This window comes from Pyxicephalus adspersus, chromosome 4 (assembly GCF_032062135.1).
Source record: "Pyxicephalus adspersus chromosome 4, UCB_Pads_2.0, whole genome shotgun sequence".
In the NCBI taxonomy this organism is placed as follows: Eukaryota; Metazoa; Chordata; class Amphibia; order Anura; family Pyxicephalidae; genus Pyxicephalus; species Pyxicephalus adspersus.
In genome coordinates this window covers 129,242,421-129,254,803 of record NC_092861.1, presented here as the reverse complement: position 1 = coordinate 129,254,803, position 12,383 = coordinate 129,242,421, and the positions used below count along the sequence as shown (strand labels likewise).

General features: G+C 40.0%; 1 protein-coding gene across 5 annotated transcripts in view; it reads left to right on the top strand.

Annotated features, from left to right (window-relative positions):
* The window catches only part of MACROD2 (mono-ADP ribosylhydrolase 2), a 1,216,811-nt gene that overhangs the window by 3,980 nt on the left and 1,200,448 nt on the right, over positions 1-12,383 (top strand). For all 5 annotated transcript variants that reach the window (XM_072409610.1, XM_072409609.1, XM_072409608.1 and 2 more), the window contains exon 2: positions 5,604-5,714. In XM_072409610.1, the coding sequence (XP_072265711.1) occupies positions 5,604-5,714 (111 nt within the window). The remainder of the gene's footprint in view (positions 1-5,603; positions 5,715-12,383) is intronic.

Below are 12,383 nucleotides of genomic sequence, written 5' to 3'. Positions count from 1 at the left end.
ATCTCTAATTGTTTTTTTTTCTTTCATGGGGTTGACATTATTGCATCTTAAGTATAATCCGCATGATCCTATTCATGAGTCTTTTATGCTTATTATTTGAGTAACAGAGCAGAAACCTAACATGACTAAGATAGACAGATATTAGCACTCCAAAACAGCCTGCAATCAATAACAGAAAAAAAACAGTGTCACGGTTTTGTAACCAGATTGGTAGCATTTTCAGTAGGCATTAGTGAGAATGTGCTTACAGCATTCAAGTAAAGTTGGAATATTGAAGTTTGACATTCTCTTTTTTAGATAGCAGGTTTAGCTCTTAAAGTGGAATTAAAGTTAAAATTAAAAAAGAATCACACACACCTTTATTTCTGCAGATCTCTCTGGAGCTGTCCTTGATTAGGTCCTGCATTGTCTTGGATTCTTCCTTCATCATGGTTGCTCTTCTATAAAAAGTAAAAAATGTGGAGGTGGGTCTGCTTTACCTGAGAAGATTGCATAGCTATGTCCTTGGGCAAACTCTGTATCCAGAAACTCTAATTATGCAGCAATGGTATTTGAAACAAAATTGGCCCAATTCATCTCAAAGTTTTGAGATTTGAAAAAAGATATGTAAAAACCTTCTGTTTTTGGGAGGTACTACTCCCAAGGTGGTAAAGTAGATAGATTTTTTTGTTCCATTCTGTCTAAATCCCAAATTCAGTCAGGTTAATAATATAATGAATTTATATACCGTCATAATGGTCTTGTCATGAGAGCTTAAAATGCCATGTCCCAAACATAGCTGATCAGTGAGTTTTTATGGTGTGGAAGGAAACTCTAGGGAGATAGTATTCTTGCCAATATTTGATCTTGGGACTCTTGTGGTTATATAGCAGTGTTTCTGAACCAAGGTTCCATAGAACCTTAGGGCTATTCCAGAGCTTGCTGAGGGTTGCTTGAGCAATAGGGAGTGTGTGTCCCTCAAATCAGTTAAAATGGCACACATTACTTTTTTGTCTGTAAGTGTCAAATTCGTCCCACTGCCCAGCAAAGTAGGATGCATTCTTTACACTGACCACCACACTAATGTACTGTGAACTGTGGAATTGAAAGTGTGTTGAAGGGTTCCCCTATGATAAAAACGTGGAGAAAGTCTTTGCTACAGCTTACAATCAGGGCAGCTTACAAACCAGGGCAATAAAGGAATGATTGAATGGATGACTGACCCACTATCTAAAAATTAAGAGTAACCTATTTTTTTTTTGGGTGGGGGGGATTTGTGATGTGATATATATCATATATGAAGAGAGGGAGAGAGAGAAAGGTTACGGGACGGATTCACATGTATGTGTAAGTTTGAGTTTTAACTATTTCACTTTTTTTGGCAGATGGTAACTTCAATTTTTGACAATGTTTGTTCTTTTTGTTTCTTTTTTTTAGTTTTGCCCATAATACAATCTATACAAAACATCTACACACTCACTTTCAAAAAATATTTATATTTGTTTACCTTACCTGTTTCTTTCTCCCCCTTTTATCAACACTCCAATGAAATGTTTAAATAAAATATTTCCTTGTTTATTTAGATGTCATCACTGCATCTCTGTGTGCCTTTATCCAAGGCCGGCAGATGGCGAGGGATTGGTAGGGTGCTGTATTGTACATAGTACTAATCTTAGGAGCCCTTTTGCAAGCAGTGAGACGGCTGTTGGGAAGGCTTTTGTCATTATCACATAGTCCTGATGGGTGATCTAGGCCAGTGGTCGCCAACCTTTTTGGTCCCGCTGACCACTAAAATCACTGGCTCCTGATCCCACATGCGCAGGGAGCCGGGTGTCACCCAGAGTGAGGTCATTATGACATAATCCCACCCATTCTTGCATAGCAGATCTGAGCCTGCGATGGGAAAGTGGGTGGGTTGTGTCCAGGGACAAAGCCTGCTCACTTCCCCGAGCCTGGGAACTGTACAGGGGATGTGGTATGCGGCTCTGGCCACAGCTTCCCTCCTGCAGGGTCCTTCTTCTGACCCCGCTCTGGGTGCATCGGCCAGAGCCGCGGACCATCGGTTGGAGACTGCTGTTCTAGCCAGTCTGTATGCTTCTAAGTAATGTCTAGATGTGATGTTGTATCTTCATGATTGAAAGAACAAAAATCCAATAAATGGACTGGCCAGGGATAGACTGAGGTAGAAAGGACTAGATGAGGTTGGACCTACTCCATTAAATGAGGCAGGCTTCATCTGATTTGCTGCAGCTTCTAAATCTAATATCAGCAGTCAAAAAACAGTGGTCTGGTTCCATGATGATCCACAGCTCTGACCCCCGCTGACCCCAGGAGCCTGTACAGCTGTGTAAGACTGGAGTTTAGCCCTAAAAAATGTATTTGAAATGCTTAGTTAGTATATACATGAATCTGTCTTGGTATTAGCCTCCTAACTTAGTAATGTAAAATTCAAATTGGGTGCAGTATTTTAATTGTCTAGCAAATTCACTGCACGATGAATTCTGGTAAACTTTATAAGCATACTAATGCTCTTCCATGTTTATTCATTGTCCAGTCCAAGGCTGAGGGTAGGAAAGTGCTAAAATAGTATTTCCTAAAAAGGAAGTCAGCAGCCTAGGTGTGTTGTCTAGTAGGACTAATAGGACCTAGATAGGAATAGCTTTAATTTAAAAGAAAAAACTTTCCTTTAAACAAAATATTTTTGTTTAATACTTTAAACAAAAAAAAAATTGGACATGTATTCTTATATGAAGCCTAAAACATTTTTTGTGGGCTTCATTCATATCTCAGGATCTGTTAGCCCCCTTGGAACACAGTTTGACTATCAGACTTAGTGAAGGAGGGCCCTCAGCATAACTTATATACCCAGTTTGGTTAAACACAAGCACTTTATGGGAGTCAGCCATCCATAAAGTATTTAGACAGCAAAAACTAAACCATACATCCTGGAGACTAACTATAGATCTGCTGAATGCATCTCCAGCAATGTCCTTAAATAACCTCATGTAAATATATTTAAATTGTCGCTGAAATCATCATAGAACATTTAAAATGTTTAAAAAACACTCAGTCAGAAAAGCTGATTCTGTATGTAACTATAGAGTTACAAAGAGATTACTGTCCTGTCATGAGCTGGGGGCAAGGAGGTGACCAGACTGTATTCCCTAATTACAGCTAGGAAAATCAAGGTCACCCACCTGGTTCTTCTGCCTGCCTGGACAATATTACAAATCATTAGGAAGCTCAAACAATTCCCAAGTACATAACCTGTATTTAGCCGTTTCCCTGGAATTCAGCTGTAAAGTGGAACTAAACCATGACACTTATCTGTCTCTGTTACGTTGCAGGGTAACGCTATCTTCTTCCTTCTCTTCCTGGAGACAATCTTCAGCCATTATGTTTGGCTGGGCCGGGATGGCGTAACTCCCACGCCTGTGCGATCCCTGCATGCGCAGGAGAAGCCGGGAATCCTGACAACCAAAGCTGAGTTGTGCATACTCAGCTCAGCTTTTTTGACAGATACCTGGAGCAATCAGGCAGGAGAAGGGACATCATCTGTCCCTTTCTGCAATAATGACCTGCCTGATCATGGATCAGTGGAAACTCAGTTCTGTTTTAAGGAAAATACTTTTCTCTGCTACTGCGTACGTCATGCAGAATTTTTTCCTTTGTAGCCCATCCTATGGCATTCCACATTAGAGGGCCTAGACTACAAGTGTAAACACCAACATCCATGGTACACAATGCAGAGAATCATGGCACATGGAAATTTCTTATAACAGGAAGCCAATGTTGTAGTCGTGACCTCTGGAGTTCTCCCATAGATAGTAAAACCACAAATTATGCCTTGACTGCATAAAGAAACACGTTTTAAACTAAAAACACCTTAGGAAAAAAATTGTTTTTTGTATATATATATATATATATATATATATATATATATAAAACACACACACATATACTGTAAATGTGCTTGTTACTGTTGATAAATTAATAATGTCAGGGGATCTCCTGTTTTTGATGTGTTTTGGAATATGACATTTGTGTTTGGTTTAGCAGCCTGTAGCTTTGTAATGTACCTGCATGTCTGCTGCTGTTCTGTGACTAAGCTCTCAGGAATGACAGGCTTGGTGGCTCCTGTATTCCAGTGTTATTTTTGAATTAGGGGTAATTCTGACTACATTATATGTGAGTGTGATTATGCTGATTCATTGTTCACAGAGCATGTTACTGGGATGTGGGTGTCCTTGAAGCAGAACTACAGTCAAAATTAACAAGATACAGACAAATTGCCCTTTAAACTATAAGCAAACTAAACCATCTTTTCTTGCAATATTTAACTTCAATCCTGAGATTCCCATGCATGTTTTTTTTTTTTTTGGCACTAGCCCTAATGTGCTGGCCATCATTATTCCATCCACTTCTAATGAGCCCGGGTCATTTTGAACCTGCCCCTGCACTAGTCCTGTGGCTGGACAGAGATGAGCTCATCTGTGTCACTCTGTCCCTGTCCCCTATTCATGTACATATGCATGTTGTCAGCAAATGATAGGCTCATTGTGCTGCTAGAAAAGTTTTTGGTACTTACACTGTTTGCATTTAAACACTAATGTATTAATTAAAAACCTGAAATAATATGTGTCTTTTAAATCTGACCAAACATCATGTAATGCAAACCTTCTCTGTGTAGATCACAGAGGCTGCTAATTTTCAGTCTTCACTATATTGTTTCACTTATCCAGAAAAAATAGGCAGACAAGTTAGGTTCCCAATAAAGTATTTAAGCCAAAATGTCAGCATGGCAGCCAGTTAAGATGCATTTTAGAGGTGCATACATCTCCTGTTGCCCTGTGCTGGGGTCACTGACACATCAGCAAATATTGATCACCACAGTTCAGATATACAAAGTCTAACCTCCATTGATAATTTATTTGCAAGGAGGACAGTAGGGAAACATCTGGTGCATGTACATTTGCAGCATTAGTTACCATTCCCCCAAACCTTGAAATAGCACTTGCAAGGAACCTACATGGTTCATTTGGGTAATATATCTTCTTAAATAGGCAGCATGATTTGGAGAGATTGACTTGAGATTCACTTGATAGAGATTTTTTTCCTCCTATTTTTAGAATTTTGTATTATACCCTGCAAGCCTGCATACCTGTTCCACTCTTTTATTGTGTGGGCTTTGCTTTCCCTATTCAGCCACTAAATGGCAATGTATATGTAGCAGCCATATGATTAGCAGTACCATTGCTGAAATACTTTGTAGCAATGATGTTAAGGATGCTGAATTAGGCACTGCAGTAACATATGAACAGCTACATTTTGTGTCATGTTTAGGGCTTTGAATATGGACTGCAACCGATTCAACATATTTGCACATATTTACAGACGATCATGCATTTGTATATTCTTCATTTAGTAGAATCAGGGGTTTTTCTCACATAAAAACTATTCAAGTAGAGTCACTGTTCAGCTCACAGCACCGAACAATGTTGAACAACTAATGTAGATTTACCTTGATTCTGTACCCTCTGTGTAAGGAAAGTTTGATGCTTCGGATAGCTTCTTAGAATACATAGGATATAATTTGTAGTAATATTGTTTCCTTTGTTTTGTAGAGCGGCTGTTGAAAATGTCACAAGAACAGAGGCGCCAATTGATCAAAGAATATATTTCACTGCATGATGTTCCAACATGGCTGAAACAATATGGAGACACCCCAGCAGAAGGTAATGCAGGTTTATTGTGCTTTATTGCAAATTTTTCAAGGCCTGGTCACATTCTGATCCCATGGCACACTGAATTATGCTTTTTAACGTATAAATTCCAAATTTGTTTCCCTGAAAAAATCTTCTCTTGTCAGTAATGAAATTGTAATTAAATGGTTGGCTGCATGTCCACAAGTTGCTATGAGTGTTGCCAAAGGTCATAGTCAGATAAGTTCTGCCCCTTTGGGTTTGAGTGGGTGTTGGAAGAAGGGAGGATATCTCATCATTTATATTTAGCCATTCACTTCATAAAGTAGAATATATTATTTGTTTATTTATTTACATTCTGTGGTCTAGCATTCAGGCTAATAAGTTGATTCAAACAATGTAAAGAAACCAAGTGGTGAACAGAATATCTGTTTCATGGGCAATATATACTTGTACACTGCTCTACAGCTTTTTGGTCGTCTCTGAATTTAGCTATTTGGGTTGGGGGGGTGTCAATTATATGTGTGAACGTGACAGCTAAAGATCATTTTATGCCAGACAACATTTCCCAGCATTCTTGCATTACAATGAAAACTATGTATCAACACGAGGCAAAACTTTACATATAGTATTCACAGCAAGTGGTGAGCGATTGTAGAACCTCAATCTGTTAATAGGAAATAAAGTGAAAGGTCCTGGCTGTGTTCATAGTTGCACAGCTAAAACTAAGAAAACCTATACAATGTGATAAGGTGAAGGTCTGTTCAAAATGTAATTCCGTAAATATATTTTCACTAATAAACATCATTGCTTTAATGGTTTGCTTTGTTAAATTATGGGTTAGTTTGGGCTTTAGGTTATGGTAAAAGGATACTGAAGGAATCAAAGTCCTCTTTAGTTGAAATACATCCAGTGTGATCATGCCCACTTTCTATGCGTCCCATGCATTGTGGATATATCCTCTGAGTGTGCCTATCTAGGCTTTTTAGCTGCTTCATCATGAGTGCTGTTTTCTGCGGCGTTTCAGACTGCCCACTACAGAGCGAAAAGAACTTGTGATGTCACATGAACAAATTGGTGAACAAATGACCCATGGAAAAAATATGTTTTTGTAAATAAAGGTGGGCGCCAGAAAATGAAAATAATGTATGGAATTGGGCTGTAACTTTTTATTTGTTTGTTTGCAGGAAGTCAGATTAATAGATGTATTATCCACACAGATTCAGTGTTACTTCCTATACAGACCTGGGCCTCCTATTTTTGTCAGCGAATCCTTTATGCAGATGACCACTCTGTGTTGGTTCCAAAAGCACATTTTTTGGTACTCAGACTTATTCCATTCCAGTATTCTATGTGTTGACGCCACCCAGTGAGTAAGAAAAAAACACCAGAAAGTCAGTTCTGAAAAAGAAACTGTCATATCTTTCTACCTATATGTATGCGTTGGATATGTTCACCACTGATATTATTTCTTGGCATTCAGGTTATTCATAATCACTCCCATTTTATTGTTATCAAAGTACTGCACGCATCTTAAAGCAGAACTTAACTTTCATGCATATGTTAGATAGACATCAGATGATTGTCACTGCAAATTAATATTCAGGGCGAATTGCTAAAAAACGTTAATTTCAGGCAACAATAATCTGACATGTGTACAAAGCTTAACGGTCCCAAACTTGTGGGTTTTATTCTTTCAATAACTCTTCTAGTAGCCTATCATTTGCATGAATACAGTGTTTTCCCAGTAATCTATTCATTTTTCAAACATTTGAGTGAGTTTTATTTTCCCCTGTAGTGTTGCTCAAAAACTGTAAAGAGGTATTTTCATTGAATTATAGGGAATGGCCTTATAATTAATGCCCTAGCTAAAGGACCAAGCTAAATCCATTTGTTTTCCGGCATCACGGTCATGTTGAAAAGTTAATTTCAGAATCGCAGACAGCCTCTCTGAGCACTCAGCCTCTTGCATGTTAATGTACAGTGTCTGAAAAGAAATTGCAGCAGACCAAAAAGGTGATCAAAGTTTCTGCACCAAGAAAAGCAAAGTCTGGTTGCTTAAAACTGATTTTCAAAGTCTTTTTGTGCCTAGGACAAATTCTTAACTTTTTTGTAGTGATATTAGTTTTTTTTTTTGTAACATATTTTTTATTAGAAAGGTGAGATAAAGTAAACAGTGCAAAACTAAGAGAAGTGCAAAAAGTTACATTAATGTACAATCTTCAAAATACAGCAAAGTAAAGCTGCGTACACACTTCCAATTTTTGTCGTTGGAAAGGATCTTTCACGATCCTTTCCAACGACAAGGGAGTGCACGATGCATGAACGGTGCTGTACATACAGCACCGTTCATGCTCTATGGAGAGGGGAGGGGGAGAGCGACGGAGCGGCACCCTGCTGCGCGCTCTCCCCTTCCGTTTCATTAGGATCGGCTGTCGTCCATCGTCCGTGGATCCGGCAGGTCGGTCGTCTGGACGATGGACGACACCGACTGTACACACGGCAGATTTTCGCCCGATAATTGGCCGATGCCGATTATCGGGCGATAAAAATCTGACGTGTGTACGTAGCTTAAAGGAGACATATCAGTACGCTCAATGTAACTCTACAAAGAGTTTCACCATCTGCCACATTTTTCTTTTTTAGTTACTTTTTATTGTAACAAAACTAGGGGAGGGGTAAGGAACCACATTTAGGTCTCTGGAGAAACCCCACACTTTGCTTCTATTGCAATACCATACTGAAGACGGTGTTTGTATACCTAAGCATCCAATACAAAGTTTGTTTGTTTGTTCTTTTTTCTCTTTTTGTGTTTTTCTTTCTTGACATTTTGTCACTCACCATTCACTAAGGTACACCTAAAGCCCTGTGATCATACCAAACTTTGCAACGAAAAAAGTAAATTATGCCATGTAATTGACTAGGAGATACCGTGTGTTTTAGATATGGATGGCATCCAGGTACCCAAAAACTTTTGTGGGTGAGTATCTAAATGTTGGATGGCCTCGGTCCTATCAATTATCATAAGTGACTGAAGGTATTTTAGAAGCTGTGTGATAGTAGGAGGATGTGATTCCGGGCAATTCCTCAGAATACTTTTTTGGCCGCCAAAAGACGATGGTGTTCACATTTTGGTACAGAAACCTGATTGTCAGAGCCTGTAGGTGATACTTGAGCATGATTCCCATGAAAAAAAAATGCTAAATATGGCATTAATTGGTAAGTGTGGCCTGTGACTGTTTCAATAAACACAAAGACCGATCTCCAGAATGCAGAGATATAGGGACAGGCCCACAACGCGTGTTCCAAGGGGTCCATGGGAAAAGTACATTAAGGACAGGCTGTCAACCTTTTTGGAATGGGATTTAGTTTTTTAAATTGAAGGCATAGTACGCCCTGTGTATAATCCTAAATTGTAATTCTCTCCATTGCTCACTAACTGTAGTTTTACAATTTTACGATAGTAAGGACTCTATCTGTAGTATCTGAAGTACTATCCAATATCAAAGAATATATATGTGAGAAATCGAGTGTTTGGAGGAAGATGCACCTAGAATTTGCGTCACTGAAAGTGGTAACACGAGATTAGGATGTACTCCGGGCAAACCAAATAGAGTAGATTTCACCTGTTAATAGTATAAAAAGTGGTGTGATGGGAGAGCATATATAACCGTCAAACCCTAGGTCAAATGGCAGTAAATTATCACCATCATGTTGTATATGTCCTAATGATCTTATACCTCCTTGCTCCCATAAGCCATAAGCTTTATACATTGATCCCTGGGGGAAGCAGGGAGTGGTACGTATTTGGTAAGCCGTGGTGACTCCAACCTGGCATTGATATAGTTTTTTTGGTTCCTGCCAAGAAATTAGGGTATCCCGCAAAAGCAAATTATTACATATTTTGTGGGGTATAGCGGCGTAGGGCCTATTTACAGTCCCAGGAGAGACCAGGGTTGTACTAGCAATGACTCAATTTTCACCACTGTATAATATGATGTTCAATGCCACCAATCTTTAACACGGCATAGAAGGGATGCCTGATTGTATTTTCGTAAATAAGGAAAGTTTACGCCCAGTCTCTCAATTCTTCCTCTGTGAGCTGAGGGAGAACCAATTGATTAAGGAAAGATTGACCCTGAGATAAATTACTACCCTGGGTTGTGTACAATGTCCCTTGGTTACCTATGCACGGTATTCTGTGAGTCTCTGATTGCTGGTATGCGTAGAGGTACTCTGAACCCTTTAGCCAGATTAGACCAGCAGTCTGCCCGATTTATTAGCATAGTGGAAAAACTCCTCTGAGCGATATGACCTTACTGTGGTATCATACTGCCTAATCCAGAAGCCACAGTTCCTCTTCCCTTGTAACCAAGAGTGGTTCCTGGCATGAGGGAGGAATGGACAAATGTAACCTTACTCCGATGTGAATTCAGCCTAACTTCAGATGTGCTCCTGTGTCTATATTTAGTTAAAGTAAACTTTTTTTTACATTATAAGAAAGCCTCTGAAGGTGCATGCACACAAGGAGCAGTGTAGAGCCTCTTAGAATATGTGACACAAATATCCCAAGAGGCTGCGGATTTCCCCTTTGGTCTTTACCGAAATGGAAGTAAAGACTAAAGGGGAGAGGTCCTCTCCACAAAAGTGTAAAAACAAAAAAACGCACATTTTTCCATTACATAACAGAGAAAGTCACCCTTTAATATAATGTTTAAAATGTGGAGATGCTTTAATAACATCATGCACGTGATATCAGATGGGGACAAGACAGACTGTGACCCCCTCTCATCACTGTCCATATTCTATTAAAAAACACTGTCTGTGAAGTTTATCCGCAGTGTGTAATGTCATCGGCAGTGCAGTGTGATCGCTATGTGTGTGTAAAAGCTGCATGTGATATTCTGCAGCCTAACAACTGGCTGTGGTCAAACCTTCAGATCTCCTAAACCGTTGGTTGTATTAACTTGAAATTTTTAAGGTACACGTGGAGGCATAGGAAACTGAAACTGTAGGTGCAAGTGGGGGACACTTGTGGCTAAACCTTTTTAAAATGTAGTTACATTATGAGAACATAAATCTCTGCCTAGCAAAGTTTGCTGCCTGCTCTGTTACACATATCTGTCTGCATCTTACCTCAAACCCCAATTTCTCTAGAATTAAGAGGTGCAGGGAAACAAAAATATAGGTGGAAAACGGAGACATTTGTGGCTATCACCTTTCATCACCATGGCATCATTACAACATTAAAAAAAACTGTCCATCAAAATGCAATTCCTTTTTACATGGCTGTAACCTTCCAGTACCTCAACCTCAATAAAATTTAGTGGGCAGAGTTCATTTTCTAATGATGCCATAGTAATGAAGTTTTAGGGGATGTTAGTCACAGATGTTCCCCACCTATATTTTTGGTTTCTTACACCCCCCATTCACCAATTGAAGTTCGGAATGTTAGTTAAGAGGACAGGAATGTGTAACCGGGCAGGTAAGCCCATTTTGATGGGCATAGTGTTTTATGTTCTAATGATGCTGTACTAATAAGATTGTAAGGGGAGAATGTGCCCGCCACTTGCACCTATATTTTTAGTTTTGTACCCCCCACCTCAGGGAAATTGGGGTTCAAAGAAGAGAACCAGACAGTAGTTTTATAGGTATAGATTTGTGACAGGTAGGTAAATATTTAGGGGCCCCACCCCAATGCTCCTTTGCTATGTTAGTGGTTCCGGGGTCCCCAATTTGCATTTTCAATTTAGGACTCCTAGTTGCACTTTCCTCTGAAACAGCAACCCCCATGTTCAATTTTCATAACTTTTTACATTTGTGACCCCCATATCTTGAAATTCTTTAAAGCTGGGGGGCTGAAATTGTAGTAACTAGTATCTTTGAGGGTCCCTTTGTACACCCTGAAAATTACAGGTCATTGTGACATACAGTTTAGGAGATATGTAGGTTGGTACACAGAGAGCTGTGAGGATGCTGAACCACATGCAGACTTCACAAAGCTCTAGCAGTAGATACATTTCTTTTTTTTTTTTTTTAAATAGAAATCCCAGCTTGTGCTATGAGATGGGGGTGGGGCTGCCTGTGTCCCCTTCACATGAAGGCTGAACTCTGTGGTCACCTTTCATTGCAGCAGCAATCCTCTGAACGGATGACACAGAGCAGCCTCACTGAGATCCGTGCAGAAGATGAGAGCTGCCAAGGAGAGGTGGGTGGGGTATTCACAGCAGCCGGGCGGAGCAACTGGCTAAAACCCTATGGAAAGGCTTTTAGATTTGTTTATGTGTTACAGTATTCCTTAAGCTAAGGTGTATTTTCCCACACCAGTCAATTAGAATTCTCAACTAGAGGTAGACTCAATAATCTTAAACCTGGGTGTGATGGGCTTATATTAGACTATAAACCCACATAATCTAAACCAGGAGTCGGAAAACTCCGGCCTTTAGGCCAGATGCGGGCTAGCTGGTAGTTAGTTCCGGCCTAACCCCTCCTGGCCGATCTGGCCTCATGCCAGCCAGGAACCCGCCGCTGCGGGTTGCAGGCGGATTGGCCCGGGGGCATTAGGAACTACTGGAACCGGAGCCGCTGGAGCTCCGGTGCTGCCCCTTGCAGTGGCTTTCTTACTGACCGCGGCTGGCGTTGATACTTCTGCCGGCGCGGTAAATAGGTACCGTATTTTTCGGACCATAAGACGCACTGGAC